Source organism: Lissotriton vulgaris, chromosome 2_1 (assembly GCF_964263255.1).
Source record: "Lissotriton vulgaris chromosome 2_1, aLisVul1.2, whole genome shotgun sequence".
Lineage (NCBI taxonomy): Eukaryota > Metazoa > Chordata > Amphibia > Caudata > Salamandridae > Lissotriton > Lissotriton vulgaris.
Window position 1 is genome coordinate 170,559,528 of NC_141687.1, and position 22,114 is coordinate 170,581,641.

The following is a 22,114-nucleotide window of genomic DNA, read 5'->3' on the forward strand; positions in this document are numbered from 1 at the left end:
CCTATCCTAGAGCGCCCCCCAGCGCAATGCGTTGTAATGGTTTGCGTTGTAAAAGTTGCGTTGTAAAGGCACCGTGTGGTAAAAGTTGCATTGTAAAGGATGTTTCCCTGTCCTGGTACTACGATTCCTACGAGGGTTGAGAGTGTTGTGTTCTGGGCTGCCAATTCACTCCTTTCTCTGGTAAGGTTGGGAGGGCATGTGTGACCCTATTGCTAGTCGGATTAGGGCTCATGGATACTGAGGTGGTAAGATGACTCAGTACCTACATACTGATGTTCTATGGTCCCAATCATAGTTTTGTTCCGGAGCAGAATCCCTGCAACAGTAACATCAGTATACTATGGCATAGTTATAGCATCTGAAATATAGGACTCAGTTCTCATAATTTATCCAAGAGGTTTCAAAATCTTCAAAAAGAGTTCTATATTCCCTTGCCGTGTTTTTCGTTGTTTACGTACCTTCTTGCCATGTTTTCTTACAGTAGCTTCTAAGAGCTGCTAATATGGGCAGCAAGGGTACGCAGCCAACGGCCTAGATAAATTAGCTGGGAAATGGGCCTCAATTTTGGGTCAGACAATTAACACAGAACAAGGTGAAGTGTCCTTGTTTGCTTGTTGAAAGTGGTTGGGGCCAGCGAGTTTGCATCTCAAGTGCTATACAACAATTTAGGCTCTATTATAGAGCCTCCAACTTGCAGCAAATTGAATTACCACATATCTTTTGTTTGTACACAACAGCCAGGTGCAAATTGAAGGATATGTTTGCGACCTGCTCTGCTCTTAGAGGTTAAAGGAATTGTATCTTCAACAAACTCTTTGAAATAATTAACTTCTCATTTGAGAGTCAGTCCTTAGACTTTTGGAGTAGAATATGTCTCTCCACCTAATGAAATACGTAGATTCATTTTCTTTGGATTACCTGGGATTTGAATGAAATTTCTGAACTTAGAAGGAATAAAACCCTCCAGTGGTAGAAATTGTTTCAAGAATTCTTGAACTGCTCTGTAATCTGAAAATGTGGTTAAAATGTCAATCTGTCAAGACCTGAGACTCAAGAAATGGACCGCACTTGTTTACATCTAAAGGAGTGATGTATTCTGCCGATTGCACGTGGGGCTACCCAACTCTTCACACTGTGAGTTTGGGAGGCGCAGTGGCCTTCCTTCCTGTGACTCTCGTCTCTGGAAGCTCTGCGAAGGCTTACAGCTCCCCCGAGGGCCGCCGTCACTGCCTGAAGTGTGGGGCACGGCTTATCTGTGCCCAGAGCATCGAGATGGCGCTCCCCACCATCCACCCCCTCACCTAGGACTGTGGTCACTCACAGTTGGAGAAGAGGCTATTAGGTACATTTCTCAGCATCAAGCGCCTAACCCTCCGCACTACCTCAGCTGCTCTTAGCAGGTGTACAGACAGGTGCCCCGCCCTCTCTGCAGGGCCCGCCCCTCAGGTGAGCCGCCTCCTCCTGCTCCCTCCTCCCTGACGGGCCGCCACCTCCCTTACCTACAGGCTCCGGCCCAAGGGCCTCGGTACACTCCACCCGCGGCTGTCGGAGGGGTTTGACAGGAGCCCGGGGCCCCGCTCTGCCACAGGGGAAACAGAAGGCTGCGGAGGGCCACGGCGCCTCCTGCCATCGCCAGATCGCCTCGGACACCCTCCGCCTCTGTCCAGGTGCGCTGACCGCCTCCTCTGGGCGCACGTCTTGCCTCAGAGGCGCTTTAACAGGACGAGATGACGGACAAGGGGCGATGGGAGGCCGGGATGGAGCCTGAACAGAAGGGGTACCCCTTCCTTGCACCCGGGGCCGGGGACCCGCCGTACCTGGAGGCCGCCTGGGAGCAGAAGGAGGAGCAGCTGCTACTGGCCGCACAACTTGGCAAAGCGCTCCTAGAGGAGAACGAGGAGCTACGGGCAGAGAACAGGAGGCTGCAGGAGCGAGCGAGCCACACACTGCAGGTAAGGGAGCCAGAGAGCGGGGTATAGCGCCCAGCAACCGCCTGCGGGAGATCTGAGCGCATCAATGCACCTGCTGCTGCTAGAAATACCGTGGAACCTGCGGCAGGGCGAACTTCCAACACTGAGCCTGACGCGTTTCTAAGTTTTATTCAACACGTGCCATTATGAGCTTTCATATTATCCGTCACTATTTACAGCCCCACAAATCTGAATATGTTCGTATTTAACCAGCCAGGGGCACAGCTTAGTCGGTGAGATTCGGAGGGCTGTCAATCTCACATGTCCCCACTGAGGAAGCAGTGGGCTTGGGGGGCTGAGATGACCCAGGTGCGGGAAGGAGTGTTTCCAAGAGGAACAAGGTGCCTACAGATTGGCGCTAGATGGGCCTCTGTCTGGAGTGGGTGAAAAACGAAGGGTAGGAAGGCTGCCCCGAGTGATTGTCACTGTTTAGACTATTTGCAAGCATTCATCCCATCGTCTTTGGCTCTTTGATTGCCAGTAGTATGCCTGGTTTCCAAGCCTACTACCGCCAATGTTTGTAGAGTCCAAAAAGTAGTAAATATGTACCCATTCAAGGAGTACTTCTAAGGGTGAGATTTACTACTTTTGTGGTAAACCGTTCACTATATATGCTTAAGATTCCGATCCAAAAAATGACAAAGTTAAAATCTCTTAGGAAAATGAGAAAGCAAGAAAAACTGAGATAGCAGACCAGACTCTGGCCCCCAGACCCAACTACCAAGTTAAGAACCCGTTACCTCCCTAACCGCCTTTGCTCCCACCCAAATCCACCCATCACTGAAACCTTGAAGCTACATAAATAGGCCTTATAGTTCTGCCTGGAAATCGTGACTATAGTGAACTACAACTGCCCTGGAATCACTTATTTCAAATGTTCTTTCACTGCACACACTTCTTTTCGTCTCGTCAAATCGGTGCATATAGGCAGGGATCCAGGTTTCCAGTGCTCGCCTTTTAACAATCGCTTTATCAAGTGACTGACAGCCCCTTGTACTAAGCCCCAGTTGCAGATAGAGGTGGGCACACATGCAAATTAACAGGATCAGCCTAGCAGACCTTAGCCGAAGGCCCTGGCTTGGCTCTAAGAATCCGTTCAGAAGCCTAGCCATTAAAACGTTTGGCATGTAAATCATGAAACAAACATAGTGTAAAAGTATGATACATTCTCGTCAAACTTCAAAAAAGTGTATTTCTTTAATAAGTACATCAGATCCTATCAGTGCATAGACAGACATTTATTAAAAGTGATAGTTTTAAAATATGAACTTGGAACCCTAGTGTCTCGTCCCCCAATGACTGTGTTAGTAGTGAGCCAAGAGGTACTTCAGTCATCATGCAAACCCTAAACATGGCCTAGCTTTTTATTCTAGATGGAACAACATCATGGTTTATTAATTTACACATAAGAGGTGCTCATAGATCACACATCCTGAACTCAAGTATTTAAAAGTGCTCTCATTTGTCATAATAGGAACGGGGAAAATTAAATGTTTTCCAAGGCTCACACAAGTTGGACATGCAAGGAAGTCGATATATTCTTTAAAAAAAATCTGCCACCACCTATATATGTATCTCTGTTTCTCTCCTGTTTTACATCAAAGGTCACTGTTTTGTCTTTAATTTGGGGCATGGCGAAAAAAACCAGCAGACATAGCAGACCTGACTTAGGGCCTCAGAACCCAACTACCAAGCCAAGAATTCAGTTATTTGGGGGTTGTCACAACCCAAATCCCCCCCTGAAGCTATGCCCCCTGTGGAAAAAGACAGGCTATTTCAGGTTGGACTATGTAAATTCACTCTATGCAGGAGCCCCCAAATACCTTCTTCAAAATCTCCAGGTTACTAGTTCCTAAATTTAATAGAACTAGACCAGGTGCCTAAAGTTTCTCCGTGCGCTCTGCTAAATCTTTGAATGCCTTAACAAGTGAGCTGCAGGCCACAGGCCATCTCATTCTTCTCGGAGACGTGCTTAAGACTTGGCTATTCAGCCCAGCATTCTCAGATCTTGATTCATAGGTTTCCATTTTATTTATTTATCTGAAAAGTTTTATACGTTGCGAACAAGACCCTTGTGGGTATCAGAGTGCTTTACAAATGTTAGAAAGGATATAATTATGCAATGAATCATGTTAAAAAATTAGAACGATTAGAGCAATACAAGATGCAGAAACACCCCAGATGAGGGTGGTGACCTTTCAATGGTATGTGCAATAAATCAGACAAAACAATACCAGGATAGCAAGTGGCAAAATTGGTGTCATAGCCTGGAGCAATCCAGGCTAAGGCAACACCCGGCTGAGGGAGGTAACATCACTGTGCTAGGATGGCTAGGTCAGTAATGACAAGACCATGAAAGCACACGATAATCCTAATATCATAATCACATGTGGCTCATGCCCTTGCGCCAAGAGACCACAGGTGTGGGCGTGCGCTTTATAAATGGGAGTGACAAAACATAATACGTACAACTCGAGACCGCGCCTTCTAAAGCCTCAGAACTCTCAGGTGACTTATAATATCCTTATCCTGTACCTGAGGAGATGAATTAGTCTAAATGATGATAATAATAATAGGTATCCCTTTCAATTAGTCAGTAGTAGACCTGTTACAGCAGCAGGTAGACGCTAAGCACGAGAGCTGGACTTCCTGTCACATGAGTGTTCACTGACGTCACAGCCTGATGATTAGAATTGATGAGTTGTGACCTCATCCTAGCGTATAATATAGAGATGAACACCTAGGTTAGGTAATATCTTTTTAAGAGCAGGGCACGTTTCACCCCCTCACCCTTTCGGAAAAGCTGCTAAAATGTCCACGGTTTCTTCCTTGAAATAACAAGTGAGGCAAGTTGTCTGGGAGGATGGTATAGGAGGCTAGAGGCATGCCACCCTCTTTATATAAGGCACAGTAAGGATTTCTTGCAAACAAGCAGAGATGGCAGCTGGATGGAGGCCTGGTAGGCCTTGTCTGCTAGGGCAGTGGCCACCAGCAGTTCCATTCTCATCCTCGCAGGCGTAGGCTAACTTACTGCTGGGGTATGACTTGGCGGGAAATTGAGACCGCCTGTGTTTAGGAATCAGATTGGGGTGTGGGATGCAAACTGTCCCTAATACTGGCAAGGGGCAACCAGCAGACACCATTCCTTTGAAAGTTTTTACAGGATTTCCCCCAGGCACTGAAGTTGAGGGAGCCCCTAGCAGTATCAAAGGGCGAGTGGTAGGATGCTTGAAGGAAATGGGGGGGGGGGGGGGGGGGTGAATCATCACATCCATGGCTCAGACTGCACGCGTGCATCAGTCACTCGAGCAGGCACATATCCCTTTACTGTAGAACACTTTAATTCACAGTACATTACCACGGTGAAGGTAGCTTCTGCTCAAGGGTATTGCCGGAAGCACTTCATCAAGGACTAGTGGGGGCGCTTTTGAGGCACCTCTTTATTGTCTTAGCTGCTCTTGTTTGAACACCATTGAAGTAGGTATCCAAGTGTTCCTGAGAGTAGGTCCCATAGTATACAAAGGGGAACTTACAGAGTAGTGACTGGTGGAGAGGGAGAGGCATCTACAATAAGCATGCAGAGGCATTTATCTATACAGCTTGCACCTTCCAGACTGAATCTATGTTTAGGATTATTCTATTCCAGTTGATTCTGATTCATCTGATCAGCTAAAGTTCCTTCATAGTCAACCATCGCTCAGAGGGTCGGTCGGGCCTTGTGTTCTAATGTGAAGATCATGGAGGGAGATGTTTGCTCGATGAAGAGCTGAGGTCTTGAACCTTCAAAACCAATGCAGCACCGAGATCCTTCTTCAAGTTGTCAGAGACCCGTTGGCATTTCTTAAATTCCTTTTCTGGGGTTGATATCAGGAGATTAACTGAGATTAGTATAACAGAGAACAAATTCCTTAGACAACTGCTCTCCTTACCCACTAACACCCCCCTAGTCCCACTAAGGCTGGATACAAATCTGAGGCCAATTGCAGAAGTAATTGCCTCACGCCCGCTTCTTTACTGGCGTAGACTGTGGAGTGTCCCGGAGCTTGAGTGTTATAGAGAAGAACTAAAAATAGTCATGGCTCGCCCGGGTGTGGGGAGGATAAAGTGGTTATCTTTTATAAGGGGGCATGCGTCCAAGATAGGCATGGAGAATCTCTGGTCTAACCGGAGGACACATGCAAATCTATCTCAAAGAGAACCCTGGCTGAGTCTATAAAACATCATAACCTTGAAGAGGTCTTTCGAACAGCCAGGCCATCTAGTCTCACCGACAGTTTCTTGCACTTTAAGAGTGTTTACAGTTTTGAGAAAGAGTTAGATGCTATAGAACCTGTCTTAGCAAAAACATTGTTTCTACAATTCAGATATGGTACATTACCCCTCTATTCCTATTCTGATAAATGGAAATTGGGTTTAGCTCGTCCTTGTCCAGGTTGTGATGACCCGAATGAATCTCTAATCCATGTAATTTTGTTTTGTCCTGCTTATTCTGCCAGCAGGAAAACATGGATTATACAGTTATGTGTTAACCTAGGACTGAGGAACTATATAGACTATTAACTAGACGAAGACTGATCCATGTGTAGTAAACCGCTTATGTGGGTGGATGGCTCTGTCCTAGTAATAACCAGTTTTTTATCTGTTTTAAAGGAAATTTCCTAGTTTTTGTATCTTATTGTTATGTCTTTAATGTCATATTATAACCGCACGTCAACCGATTACTGTAAATATGCTAATTGAGATCTACAATGCATTGGATGAGTTGTAAATGTATTGTTTTCTTTTTAACTGTTATGTACTTTTATGGTTCATTAACAAACCGAAATAAAGTTGACTTGATGATGATTAACTCAGTAAGGGCTCTACACATTTTGATACTGCCTACTGAGACCCAAGGCTGTCCAGTCAGATGTCTGAGCGAGTTAAGCACTCATTGCTGACACCCAGTTATACCTGCTGGTCTCGAGTTTGAATCTTGACCACACCAACCCTTCCTATCCATTTTCTCATGCCATTAAACAAAGTGCCAAAGTGGCTTATGGCAAAATCAGATGTTTGTAGTATACCATTCAGAAATGGCAAAACTGTGTGAAGAAATGTGACGTAAAGCAAGTTATTATCACTGTTGCTCTTGGTTTTCCTGCTGGTAGACTATGTGCTCAAAGATCTGGATGGCGAGAGTTTCTCTGAACCTGGGTATTGACAGGCTACACCTTTCCACCACCTTCCAGCTGCGCAGGATAGACCACTGAGCTCGGACCAAAGTGGCTCTTAGTTGCTATTATGGTGGGCAGTAACCAGTGGTCACTGCAGTGCCTGCAATATTTTGTTGAGGTTTATGGCACTGTGGCATCGGGGAGGATGCTAACGAAGGTTTCTACCCCAGCCTGGACTTAGCTATCCAGACACTGAATGTGGTAGATGGGTCACATGAAAGGACTTAACCCTGGGCTCCACTCCTCCCTCACCATGAACTGACAGATCAACTCAGTTTCTTCCACTTGCTTTAATACCCCCCACATCCTCCGCAAGACCTTCAATTGAATTCCCACCCCCACCCCCCAAATCCAGAAAGGCCGCCACCCACGGGCTCACAACCAGCAGACTGGACTACGGGAACGCCTTCTACACTGGGATCAACAAATCTCTACTCCGCAAACTACAGACCATACAGAACACTGCAGCCAGACTTGTCCTCAGCATCCCACTACAAGACCACATCACCCAGTAACTGCAGGAGCTCCACTGGTTCCCTGTCGAAAAGAGAGTGACCTTTAAACTGCTCACTCACGCCTACAAATCCTTCCACAACGCCGGACCCCAATACCTCAACAAAAGAATCTCCTTCTACACATCCAATAGAAACCTCCGCTCCGCTGACCTTGCCCTGGCCGAAATCCCACTCTTCCGCAGAGCCAGAACAGGTGGAAGAGCCTTCTCCTAAATTGCGGCCAAGACCTGGAACAAAGTCCCCCCTCTGCATCAGACGAACCCCCACTCTGCAAGTTTTCAGGAAGAGCCTCAATACCTGGCTCTTTGGATGAGACGGAGCTGCAAGCACCCCTCCTCCCCCCAGCGCCCTCAGACCCTCACGGAGGAGTAGTCCGCTTAAAAAATCCCTGATTTGTTATGATGAGAGGTTATGTGGATTTCTTTCCATTAAGCCAGACATGAAAGAGAGTAGGCAGTATGCTACAGGGAAGGGTTGTAGTTGACAGGCACATCCACAGCACTGGGTACAGTCATTCACCACACAATGCTGCAGCTATGGGGTGGGGTGAGAGGGTCGGCGTTATGCGCTGCATGGATTTTTCAAGGGAGAGCGGCTGTAGTGAGCAGTCCTCGGGTACAACAAAAATGACTTATCCCACATCATTTGTTCCCACAAACTAGGTGCTGCTGCTGGCCTGGATAGAGGGAGAATACTTCTTCTGTGACTAATGGGGTGATATTTTTAGTGCCCCCATTCTCTATGTGGTGGGCGAGGGTTCCTCTGTAAGATGGTTTGAGCAGAAACCCAGGTAGCCCCTCACTTTAGGTGTCCCAAAAAATGCCAAAGGAGTAAAAAAAAAAGCAGAGTAGGCAATACAGTGACTTTCATCGCTATAGTTTTTTATAATTTCTGCTCATGTAATTGTTAGCATTACTATACCAATTATTATTCCACCCTTTGGTCTTGTGCGTAGGACTGCGCTGTACAAATACCTTTAAAAATACATATAATACTCAGAGCTGCTAGCTGCCTAGTACAGACCCCCAAGTGCCAGGAGTGCACGCTTTTCACAGCAGAGGCCTTCTGGGCCGGTGCTGGTGAAGAGTGTGGGAGGCCTAGCCAGGGCCGACTACAGTGCTGGTGGTGCCCAGTGTGACAATCATTTTTGGTGCCCCCACACACAATGACCGCCTCCCCGGATTATCTCACTACCACCGTGCAAAAGTGCCCCTCATCTCTCCAGTCATAAGTTGTTCCTAAACACACAGCCCCACCCCTGAATTCTGCACTCCCTCCACAGGTCAGCGCCCTGTGCAACCGCACCAGTCGCACTGCCCTAAAACCGACCCTGGGCCTAGCTCCTTGGAACGGGGGGGGGGGAGGGCATAGAAGCACTTCTAGAAGAGGCAGTGGACGTGTCTATCAATCGGACATCAAAGTACTGATCACACAGTCTTTCGGGAAATTGGGAGACCCCTCATTAACCAGAGCCTCTAGAAGCTTCTAAGGGCTGTGGTAGAATTATTTCTTGTGAGGTATTGCTGGCTTGATAGGTGACTTACCTTGCTACAGCTCCACTGGACTTAATAAGAGACAACGATTTTGGGGGAGACCTCACGTGTTGCCTTGCAGCCCATCAGAGGTGGTAGAGGTGGTTTACCAGGGGATGTGAGGCCTCGGAAGCACCACTCTGAGGCATGTTCTGTGCACCCTGTCCCTATGAGGATAGATCAGACAGGGCTCCCTGGTGCTCCCGCATCCAGTGTTGACTGTGCCAATTGTGGCAGGTAGCGGACATCAACACTCCTATTTGAGGTTCGGCTCAGGGTTTCTGCTTCAAAATCAAACTTTGACCTAGAGCAGGAGAGAGAAAGACAGAAAATGGAACGGGAAAGAGAATGAGAAATATAGAAAAAAACTATGACAGAGAGAGAAAGCAAGGGAGAAAAGAACGTGGAAGAGAGACATAAATAGGCAGGGAGTGTAGGCAGTGGAAAGAAGAGATATGACAGGGAATCAAGACAAGGCAGCCTTATTTGGCAACCCGGCCTTCACCAGCCCCAGTGGTGGGATCCTAAGGAAAGCGTTGAGCCTGCACAGACACATATAGAGAGATGTATATGTGTGTTTTTTTTTAATTGAGCATTGCCGGTATCTAGTGTTGTTGTGGCCTTCATGACACTGATTGTTTTCTGTAAATAAAATAGATATCTTGAAATTATGCCCTCTCTTAAGGACTACAATAGATATCTTGAAACGATGCCCTTTCTTAAGGACTACAAGTGGAACACACTTCTAAGCTAAGCTTCAGGTATTTTAAGTTTTCGCTAACTGAATACAGTGGGGTATTGATCCTATATAGCATGTTTTTGCGATAAAATTGTATTTATTTAGTATTTCAGAAATCCAATTTTTATTAAAAGATGTGTAAAGCACTTGCAAGAAGTGAGGCCTGGGATTAGGATGAAAAATAACTTTTAAAGCCAGGCTTTTGCCCCATAATTCCAGCAGGGCTTGATTTTGTTAACAACTACTGTGGTGGAGGATCATATTCTATAATTTTCGGCAAGTGTGGTGACCTTGGATTAGGTTGCAAAGCTTGGGTTGGTTGAGCTGATGAACGTCCACCCTCCTCACCCTGCTATTGAGCATCCCCCAGGTTCCGCCTCTTCCTACCACTGGCTGAGTCTTACAAAGGTTCATTCGCTGAGCGTTGCCGAGGCTCAGCCAATAAGCAGAGGAGCTGGCATCATAGGACAGGAAGTGGACCGCAGCCATTGCTGTACTTGCCTGTCCCTGCCCTTGGTGCTGTCAGCCAGCACCCCAGGTGTGCCCCTCGCCTCCTGTTACCCTCCAGCAAATTGTAAGTCTTTGTTTTCCCACTGACTCGTTTAGGACAGAAGATAAATGTATGCTGTGATTCGTCAAAATGCAATAAAGTATCCATAGTGACCTTGTTTGCATAATTCGTAAGCAATACACGTAAAACCTTTCATGCAATTTGCCAAATTAATGATATTAGAATTATGAAACAATAAATCTTCATGAGCAGCTATATATCATTTAAAACATTTTCTGTTGCACAAATATACTTATTGCAGAAGCGCCCTAGAATGTTCTATTTGCTGTTGTGGAGCCCATGTGCAAAACAAGCGCTCTTATGTGACAAAAACCGATAATAAATAGATATTTCTGTGGAAGTTTAACCTATAATGAAATGAGAATAGTTATAAACCCAGTATCACCATTCCTTCTACCTTAAGATAAAAGGGGGCAATTTGAAGTAGTTGATGGACCTCCTTAATTCAGCAGAACAAGGATGGAAGGTGTGCCGTGCAGGCGGGCCAGGTTCAAGGTTCAAAAAACAAGTTTATTTAGACAATTGTCCATAAAACATGGGCCAGGGCTGAACTGTATCATTGCTTCGCCCTTGAAGGCATTATTCATCTATCGTGTGCACGAGTGAACGGAATCCATGTTTGCTGCAACGGCATTCCCGTGAGGTCATGAACATGCACTCCTTGTGAGTTAAATAATGAATCCCTTTAATGAGAGTGCACGCATGATATCACCAGAATTGTTAAACCAGTAAGAGGGCACTAAAATGGACATGAAAGCCTGGAAATGGTTTTATGAAGGCTAAAAGATAAAATAATTGTGCATGTCGTGCCTCGTTATGCTGTATTCAGCTTGGTACAAACAACAAACGGTCTCTTTTCTCCAAGATTAGTTTATTACATCTAATGTATTATTTTGAGGAACAGTTGTGTATAAAGATTCCGCATCCAGTTTTACTAGAATCTGTTGTTGATTCTTAAATTCCAGTCCCCAAGAAAATGAATGATATGAACCGTGTCCTGGGTGTAGGATCTGGTTATTTTCAGAAATGGTATAAAGAAAATATCAACATATTTGGAAAATGGATCTAATAGAGCGTCACATCCAGCTAGTATAGGTCTCGCCGGTGGGTTCTGTAGGTGTTCATGTATTCTGGAGAGCATGTGTACAGTGGGAAGAAGGGAGTCCAGATTTACAAAATCTTTTTCCTCTAGACGTTTTGTAATTGCTTGTAGGTTCCACGCTAGATATAAATGCAATTTGCGATAGTGCTCCATGTTCATTGTGGTCTGAGACCCTTCTCAATGTAGTCTTGTTTGCTCATAACAATAATGGCAACAACAGCATAACCTTTGTTTGACAGTTTTAAGGCTATGTCCTAGTTGTTTTTCAACCTAGTTGCCCCCCTTTGTGATTTGACTTAGTTGGATTTATAATTCTTGCTTTTTGTTCTATTTGTTCCATTATCTGCCATGACTGCCTTTTCAAAGGCAATCAATTGAAGGTGGAATCCCTGTGTGGGAAGTATATATGAGGGCTTCCTTTTCACACTTGTGGTGTCTGGTGGTCTGTCATCGTCTTTGTCGTGAAAACTCACTTGTAGTCGTAGTTCCTAAAGAACGGAATGCCTCTGTTTTCAGTTTCATGGCGTTGGTTGATTGTGATGGTACTAAGGATACCCATTTGGACAGAACTGAAGTCCTGTCTTGTGTTAATATGTGAGGAGGGATTGAAGATGGGTTTCTCCTTTGGTGCTTGTACACCTGTATTGCCTGCCCTGATCTGCATTGGCCAAACATTTGTATCTTTCTTTACCGTTTCCTTGGCCTCTGCCTCAACAGGTTGTTGGTCTTGACCAGGGCCAGATTGGGAACCAAAACCGGCTCCGTCAAAGTGCTCGGCCGGCCTCTGATTTCCCCCCCCCCCCCACTCCCCCCCCCAACCCCACCCAGGGTTGGGGGTGCCGCCGAGCTCAATGCCAGGGCCGGGTTTCGGACGATTTTGTTACAGGGCCGATTTTGCAGCTATGCTGCAAAAACGGCCCTGTAACAAAATCGGCCCCCAGGGACCCAAAACTGGCCCCACCCGTGCTGCGCACCGGCGGATTGCCCGATCCCCGCTATGGCCTGTCCGGGCCTAGTCTTGATTAAATTGCTGTTCAGAGGAGGCAGTGATTGGCCCTTATCCTAGGTTATTCATTGGATGAAGATGATATTTCAGAAAATGTTACAAATCCTTTCAATGGGTGAAGCCTATGTTTTGTTACTGTTGAATAGGGGCCGATGTGTTGTAAAAATTGTTTCAGAGATACCGGTATACTGCTTCAGTTCTGCTTGTTCTTTTCGATTTTCAAAACTGTTTATTATAAATGAATTCCTTAAATTTTGGGATTTGTTTCAAAAGTTTCCTCAGGAGTTCTTTACTACCTGCTATTGGGTTGTGATTCCGGATTTCTACTCTAGCTTCTCAATTTTTAATTTTTTTTTACGTCTGAGTCTTTGTGCAGTCTCTATGGAAAGTACAACCATCTCTGCAACATTTAGTCCTAATGTAGCCGTTATTACGGTAAATGGGTAACTCCATAAAAATTACCAGCTTACATATCCTGGGCTGTATAACATGAATCAGGTTGTCGGTTGTTAGAACTGGGGGTCTCTAGTTGGCAGAGGTAGGTACCACTGTCCAAATTGGGACCCTTGCTTCTAGTCAGGGTAAGGAGGAAACACTCTTAGATAACCTCGGCTCACCCTCTGGGTAGCTTGGCACGAGCAGTCCAGGCTTATCGAAGGCAATGTGTAAAGTATTTTTACCAACACTCACAGTAAAACAGTGAAAACATCACAATCTGACTCCACAACAGTTTAGAAAAATAAAGGTATTTAATCTAAACTATACAAGACCAAAATGGCAAAAATCCAACATACACAGTTCAAGAATATGTTTTAAAAGAGTTCTTAAGGTTGCGTTAAAATAATCCACAGTTGTGTCACGTTTTAGCCAACAGTACCTTTTAGATGCGACAAAATTTCCAAGTGAAAGCTGTAGCGTTGAAAAGCAAGCGATGCGTCACTCCTGAGACCCTGGGGAGGTGATGCGACAACCCCGCTGGAAGCAGCGGGCGTGTTGTGTTGTATGGGGAGGGATGCGATACCTTGCATTGATTCCGGTGCACAGGTTTCGGTGGATGCGGCTCGCAAAAGGTACGATGCGATGATCTTCGGGGCGGCGACGATTTCCGGTATGACGACGATGCGCGGCTCAGTGGCGATCTTCTCCTCTTGCGGCCCCTCGATGCGATGGCTCTGCTATGATTCTCGCAGCGACGTGATGCGGTCCGCAAGCAAGCGGTGCGACGATCTCACCCAGTGACGACAGGCTCTGCAACGATACTCGCAGCGATGGTAATCTTCCTGCACCAGACTGGTGCATCCCGCAAACAAAGGATGCGATAACTCTGACAGCGGCAACAGGCGCTGCGACGATCCAGCTTCCCAACTTCCCAACACAGGTACAACTTCCAGAGACACTACACATGGACCAAGCACCCCAGGAGGGACAGAACTCTCTCAGCAGAGTTCAGGGAAGCTGGGGGTGAAGTCCTTTTGTTCCTGAGACTTCTTAACAGGGAGCCAGTTCTTCTCAGGCCCTGGGAGTTTCCTTCAAGCAAGGGGACACAGCACAAAGCAAAGTCCTTCCCCTCTCCTTGGCAGCAAAGCAACAGCACGTCAGTCCAGCAGAGCAACAGCAGGACAGTCTTCCTTCTTCAGTTTCAGCTTTTCCTTGGCAGATGTTCCTTTTTGATTCTAGGATGATCTAATTGTCTGTAGTCTGGGTTCCTGTACTTATACCCCTAAAAGTCTTTGTTCCCTTTGTGCAGGAGGGCTCTGAGTCTGGTCTGAACCAGTTCTGGGTTTTCCTGGAGCACTTTGTTTTCCTGGCCTCTCCTTTCCTTTCAGAGAGAGGGGCAGGGTCGTCAGCTGCCCAGCAGGCTGTGAAAGGCAGGCACAGCCCTATTCAGGCCCAGGTGCTACCCCCTCCCACAACTCGCAATGCAGATGGGGCTATTCAGCCCAGGGATGGCCCACTCAGACTCTGGGAGCCACCCAGCCCCTGCCACTCACAAACCAGAGAGTCAATTCACAAACAGACCAGGGCACACAGCAGGGTCAGACAAGAGAACAGCAACTTTTTAAAAGTGCTGTTCTCAAACACAGGATTTACAAACCACCTTTCCTAAAAGATGTGTTATTAAATTCCGAGTTCAGGGACACCAGGCTTTTATGTCCTACCTTGCTCCTATGGGAAGATATGCTGGTAGCCAGCATTCCCCATGATAGCCTATGGGCAAGATAGCCTTACAATAGTGAAAAACGAAAATGGCGGTCATTAACTACCAGAGCATGTCACCTGCACTAGTACATGCTCTACCTTTCACATACACTGCACCCTACTAAGGGGGTACCTTGGGCCTTCCATAGGGTTGACCAATGTGCACAGAAAGGGAAGGGTTAGGCCTGGTCAGTGGGGACACTGACCAGGAGGACATGGCAGTTCACAGACTGCCCACAGGCACTGCGGTGGCAGGCCTGAGACACCATTTTAGGGCTACTCATGTGGGTGGCACAATCAGTGCTGCAGGCCCACTAGTAGCATTTGTATCACTAGCCCTGGCACACTTAGTGCCCTTTACTAGGGACTTCTAGTTAATACAAATATGCCAATCATGGATAGCCATTACAATAACAATTTACACAAAGAGCATGTGCACTTTATCACTGATCAGCAGTGGTAAATTGCCCAGAGTCCTATTGCCAACAACCACGGGTCCGGAAAAATAAGGGAGGAAGAAGCAAAAAGTTTGGGGATAACCCTGCAAAAAGGGCCATTTCCAACAGCGGTTCATAAGTTTGAACTACACCTGTATCGTTGCTCATAAATAATTGTTGGTTCATAATACTAATACAATTAATTTGGTATATTGCATGAAATATTTAAACTGCGATGCTTAGAAATGATGCACAAAAGACCAGCAGGGCCTTACTTTGATTGTATTGGGTCCATCCCTTTCATGGCCTGACAAGGGCCTAACCGCAACCCTGTTCGCATCACGCCATTCTCTCTGGAGCACCACATGTGGTGTCAAAGTGAGCGCAGCATGTTTGGTGTTACTATGATGGGACAACAGAGGCAGCAACAGTGTAGGGCTTATTTTAGCCTATGTCGTTATCTTCATTGTATCTGCGGAGTATCGGTGCAACAAAGGTCCATGCTAGAATGACAGCTTCTGCCTGCCGCAGCACTGTCACAGGTAGTATGCACATGTGCAGTGCCTGCCCGGCGGCCCGGCTGGTGTGATCCCAGCCACAAAAAAGGAAGGGCCTCATCCCTCCAAGCCCCAGATCAGTGCTTCCCCTGGTCCCTTGGTGTGGATGCAGGGTCTCCTCAGACCCAAACTCCACAGAAACCCAGTGCATTATGGTCTCATGTCTAGGTTAATCTGATAGCTTGTTCCTGTGTCTCCCAGAGCTTGAACAATGTATCTGGTTGGCAGTAGATTTGGAACCCGGCCCACAACAGACTGCAAAGCTGTGACTGGAGTCTGCTGCAGACAAACACTCTCCCGACTCTGAGGACGTCATCAGTGTATTGCTACGTACAAAGAGCTCTAGGAGGGCCATCTCTTCCTTAAAACAGAGAGTTCCAGAGGAGTCTCCTGGACAAATAGAACAGTTTGTGACATAAAGAAAACCTTGAGTTTAGGAACCTCTTGCACTTCTGGACATGTCCAGACTCCAGAGCATGTGAGCAAATGTTCCAACTCTCGGCCATCCCCTCAGTAATCAAAATAGGAAATGCTTTCAATAGCAAATAGCTTAAAGAGGGGGTGAGGCGGGGGTATGGTACGTGTGTTGAACAACGTTATAGTGAATACGTCTGTTCTTGATGAAAATGAGACATTATCAACCTTAAGTTGTTTTAAACTAACTTTAATTCAGTTGGAATACCAACTTTTTGAACTTTTGATTAGTTCACAACAAATACTGAAAAAAAGCCTAAAACTCTGGGAGGAACCAAAAACAATGGAATCTGATTGATCTGCCAGAATCTGCCTCCCAATGGCTTGAGCATTTGCACTTGTGTCAGTCGAAGAGGGCCAAACGGAGAATGTGCTCTAGCTCTAGCTATTGGTTCTTCACCCCATTGTGCTCAAGCACCACAGCTGCTGAATGTGCCAGGAGGCGAGACAAGAAGAGTAATATGTGTCTGTCTCTCTCTCTCTCCCTCTCCCTCTCCCTCTCTCTCTCTCGCTCTCTCTCTCTCTCTCTCTCTTGCTCTCTCATCTCTATACATCATTCAAGCCTAAAACATGTTTTATTTATTTGAAAAGTTTTATATAACGCGAAAAAAACCCTTGCGGGTATCAGAGTGGTTTACAAATATGAGAAAGGATATAGTTATGCAATGAACCATGTCAAAAAATTAGAGCAATACAAGATGCAGCAACACCCCAGATGAGGGTGGTGACCTTTCAATGTTATGTGCAATAAATCACACAAAAGTAATTCCAGGATAGCAGGCAGCTAAGGCAACACCCTAGCTGAGGCAGGTAACATCTCAGTGTTAGGATAGCTAGGTCAGAAATGACAAGACCATAAAAGTAGACAATAATCATAATATCATAATCACGATCAGTACAGGATCAATCAGTCCGCCGCCCAAATAAGGCTGGAGCCAAATCTGTGTTGACACACAGAGATCAAAAGAACAATAGTGAGGCAAGCTAGCAGTAATCAGAAGTTGTGGGTAATGAGTCATAGACTGTTCCTAAAGGGAGTTACTGGGGTCTAGGGCAGAAATGTGTTCATAAGTATTAGTTTAACTCCTTTTTAGGTCTCGTTCGAGACCTATTGCTGTGAAGTCGGGCCTCAAGGGACTTAGGTCTGGGTACGAGCGCAGATTGCACATCGTGGCCGCGCACGCCCAGCCCCCCCTCTCCCCCCAGCCGTGCACATCTTTCTCCACATTCACAGCCTCTCACAATCACGCGCGCGCCCACACACACGCAGGCACACACACATTGCATACACACACGCCCACGCACACACACAGGCACACACACAGGCACACAAACACACACACATTCCGCACCACTTACTGGGCTCTTTTGTCGTTGGCTCCTTCATTCCGTCGCATCACCGGATTTCTCTCCTCCTGCTGTCTCCCGAGAACGCCAGCACTCCCGGGATCCCTGCTTTCTTCTGGGCTCTCCGCTACCCACACCCCTCTGCCTCTAAGGTGCCCGCTCCGGACAAGCTACATCACCGCGAGCCTGGCTCAGAGGCGGGGCATCTCCCGGAACCTCGCAGGTTCAAAATAACTTTCCTGCCTTTCAAAGCAGAGCCCGCCTCTCTCGCCTGCGCTCGTAATATACGTGCGCGTGCTTGCTGCTGTGCGTTGAATTGGAAGGAGGTTTCCAGAAGAGTTCTTTCGAGGGGGTGGAGACATTTGGCAGCGGAGCTGTAGCTTTAAACTGGTTTTTTATAGGTTTGCTAAACGATTTTTCATAATAAATGTTTGCAAAAATAAATTAATAAAGCACATGCTCGCCAAGGCCAGACCTATTGGTCTTTTCGATGCTTGATTGTATTGAAGTCCACTGTGCAATGAATCACCTCCTAAAAGTGACTTGCCAGAGCAGAAAATTTCAGGAGAAAGCTCAAAAGTTAGTGCTCCTTTTCATTGTTTAAACAGCAGCTACAATTGTGCTTCGGGAAATGTCTTTCTTGTCACCTGCTGCTTTTGGCAGTAGGTACTGTGACGTCACAATACAGCTATACTGTAATAGCGTATTGACATACAATAGTGATAACATTTTCGTTTTACGGATCAGAAGTGATGTCACAACACTAAATTACAGACAGTTATTACACAGTGATTGCAAGCTTCCATGTGTTATTGCTGCATTGTATCTATTAATCCAGTTTATCTGTCACACAGCGCTTCGAAGCAGGTGTAATAAGGCATATACAGCACGATACCAAAACATTTAAACATGATGCTTGGCAAAAGACCCTGCTCTGAATATAGCTTTCCTAAATAGACCGCAACTGACAAGCAGGAAAGACACATAGTGCTGCGATGCGCCTCTTCACCCAACTGTCAGTCGTGGCTTTTTATCAGTGAAGTCCAGCGCCAAAGGCGTGTGTGCGCATCAGTAAAAGCATTCTTAGCAAGAAAAGTAAAAGAGCCCCTCGGTTAGCTTAAAGAAAAAGCTGCATGCGAAAGATAAGAATGACGGGCGGAATCTTTAAAAAAAGAAAAAAAAACACAAATATCTATTTCTCCGGCTCTCAAAAGCAAATAATTCCTGTTATTTTGTATATCTATTGAAAATGTGCACGTGTTGTGTATATTGTTTTATTGTCATGTGGACAGTTTTAATCAATAGAATTAATGAGTCCGAAAAGAGAAAAACACCACACTCCTGTGACTTTCGATGTGGTAGAAAATGTTCCTGCCTGGCCCTTACCTTGTGGGTTCCGTTGCACTGGAGCAGGACTGTAGCGCTAGCCTCACTGGTGGCGGAGGGGCTTCCAGGCGCACTGGGCGCCTCCTCGGCTTCTCGTTCACCCACCATAACAGGTGACACTCCGGCTGGTCTGTGCGGTGCACTGCTGCTGTTTGACGGCTAGCTCGGGTCAGCCGCGGACAGGCACGTGGAGGAGGCGGAGTCACACAGACCCCACTGCTGCTCACACACTCTGAAACGAGTATTTCTCCGTGACAAGTCTTTCCCACGCCAGAGGAGGCACGCCCCGCAAGATGCGTGGTGTAGTTTTATTTCATGCGTTCACTTCTATCATGTCGACATCGAACCTCTCGACTTTGGAGAGGTGAGAAGCGTAAAATAAATATACAGTAGTGAAAGTGTTAACGCATCTTGCAAGTTCGTGAAACTCACTGTTGCAGGCTCACTGTCATCTGAAGATTTATGGGGCTAAGGGTAAACATATTTTGGGCCCCTATTCAGAACAGTTTTGAGTCTTATTAGCCATTTTCTGCCAAACAATACTGAACCATACTTACAATTTTCAGAAACTCCAAACAGACAAAAACGCTTCTTGGCTGGGGTCTTAAAATCCTTCTGTGATACTGGATAAAGAGACAGAGGTCGCGGTAGGCACAAAGAGGGGCAGATGTTGAGATGGAGAAATATAGGTAATATAGAGAGACCCATCACTTTCCCAGGGGGGGTCTTGAAAAGTGGCCCACTTTACCCATCCCTGATAACGTCTCTGGCACTTTCATCTTCATCACAAGTGAAACCTTCCTGAATCCAACATCTCAGATCGTCCTCGGTCCCATCCTTCCACTGAACCATCCTGTGCTGAAGATGCTCTGGTTCGCAGATGACACATTTGATGGACGAAATGCAGACCAAATCAAAACATTCACCCCCAATCAAGAGATCTGGGTTAAATCCATCATTCTTTTGCCCACCATGCCACCGCAGTTCAGACCTGGCCATATGCAAATCCGTCTTGACCCTGTGCCTAATGAGAACAGTCCAGCCCGAACTGCCAAGACAGGTCCTCCCTGGACCGGAAACAAGCATCCTAGGACGGGTTTCGGGGTTTCACCCCTCATCAGCCAGGATAGCTTGAATCCAGTGGCACAGTGAGCCCGGACCCATGTCTGGGCATACCCGAAGCACTTAGGGCGAGAAAGCAAAAGAGAGGCCCAGGTCTGAATAATTTCATCCATCTAATGCCCAATGGGAGGACAAGTTGCACTCTCTGTGCAGGAAACAATATATAGAACACTTGCACCTTTGGTGTCTCCTCGTCATGCACAGTTGGAATGGCAACTATACGGATGGTACCCTTTAGCCCGGATCTACCGGCTTAAAATATCTCCTAAGCCAGGAGGAAAGCCTCAGAAACAGGGGACACACACCTGTGGATTGACTCACCCCATATTGTGGGTCAGCACAACTGCTGTTGTGTGACACAAACCTGCATTGGGATGCTGGGAGACCCAACCAAGGGATTCTTTAACACTATTAGTGCGGCGCATTTTCCTGCTGTGCGCTGAACTTTGAAAAATCCTGCGGTTCATGACGAGCTCAGCTCGTCATGAGCGTACGAGAGGTGTACTTCATGACGAGCTGAGCTCGTCATCAGCGTTGAAGGGGTTAAGATTCTCATTACAGTGCTGATAAACTGGGCCGGCTTTAGTGCAGTGCGACTGGTGCAGCTGCACTGGGGGTAAAACCGTGGAGGGGCGCTGACCTCAGGGGGCGCTCTCTGTTTACCTTTAACTTATGATTGGAGAGATGAGAGGCACTTTTGGCCGGCGGTAGTGAGAGAATCCAGGAAGGCAGTCGTGGGGTTTGGGTGCATCAAAAATTACTGTGGCACCGGGCGCCACCACCACCAAGGAACACTCCCATCAGCTCTCCTCAACAGGAGTCTTCTCCAAGAGAGACTTGAATTCTGGAACATTCTTTTTCAGGAACGCCACTGAGTCACCTGGCATTCACATTTGCATAATAAATGCTGACAGGCAGGCCTCTCCCAGGCAGACTCTTTCACCTTCCTATTACTATCCTTCTCATCCAGCCTGGGTTTTATACGCTGCCTATGCCATGAAAAACAATGGACTGGGATGCAGTCAGAGCCATCACCAGTGGCTGACATTCATTCAAACATTTCTTCCATCATCTTCTTGTTTGTTGCAGTAAACACTTAAAGGTTGGCAGGCATGCCCAGGTATGGGTCCTACGCTCACTATGCCACAGTACTCGAGGTATACCTCATGGACAACACCTAAGAAAGGTGAAACTGGTCAGGTTGCCAGTGCTTTTTAGGTCTCGCCTAGCGAATGCAGCGCATGCACTGCTTGGCCTTGGCTACACTATTGTCGGTTTTGCCAGCAAGGGAGACAAACCATGTGCGTGCACGGACAGGCGATGTGCACGCGCATGGCGTCTCCTCTCTGCCTCACACGCTCCCACTGCGCGCTCATACGCTCCCATCGCGCGCTTGTTATTTATTCTTGTGAAAATTCATTTTTTTTTCCTTTTTGTTATTTTTTGCAAACATAATTGACACCTTTAGTCTGCTATGTTTTAACTTGTTATCCCTTTTTCACTTTTAATATCACATATATTTGGAAAATAAAAAAACATTGCAGGCTTACAAAGCCAGACCTATTAGTTCTCTCGGTGTTTGTTTTTACTGTACTTAACTTTTGTGTAAACAGCCATCCTTCAAATTTGCAGTTCTCTGGGCACAGGGACATTTGTGATTTGCTGGAGGTCACGGATGCTCAAAGGCACCGGGAGCTTTCGCTTGTGACATTTGACTTAAATCAAGGATGTTATCCGTGGTTTTCCCCACCTCGCAGACATGAGTGAGCCTCGCAGAATTAATCGGGCCACGTGCGTCTGGGCCTGCGAGTGCTGATGCATCCGGAAAGTGGCTTGTGAGAACCAGGGTTCGCTTTCCCTCAACAAGGGGTTGCTTTGCACTTGAGTGTGTGCGGAATAAGATAAACAAGAGGATGAGAGCGCTTAAAAAGTAATTTAACC

The 22,114-nt window shown here is 46.5% G+C and overlaps 1 protein-coding gene across 1 annotated transcript in view; it reads left to right on the forward strand.

The window, feature by feature from the left end:
* Positions 1–1,480: 1,480 nt before the first annotated feature.
* The window catches only part of LOC147729772 (BICD family-like cargo adapter 1), a 96,972-nt gene continuing 76,338 nt past the window's right edge, over positions 1,481–22,114 (forward strand). The window contains exon 1 of the mRNA XM_086954655.1: positions 1,481–1,952. Coding sequence (XP_086810781.1) covers positions 1,728–1,952 — 225 coding nt within the window. The 5' untranslated portion in view covers positions 1,481–1,727. The remainder of the gene's footprint in view (positions 1,953–22,114) is intronic.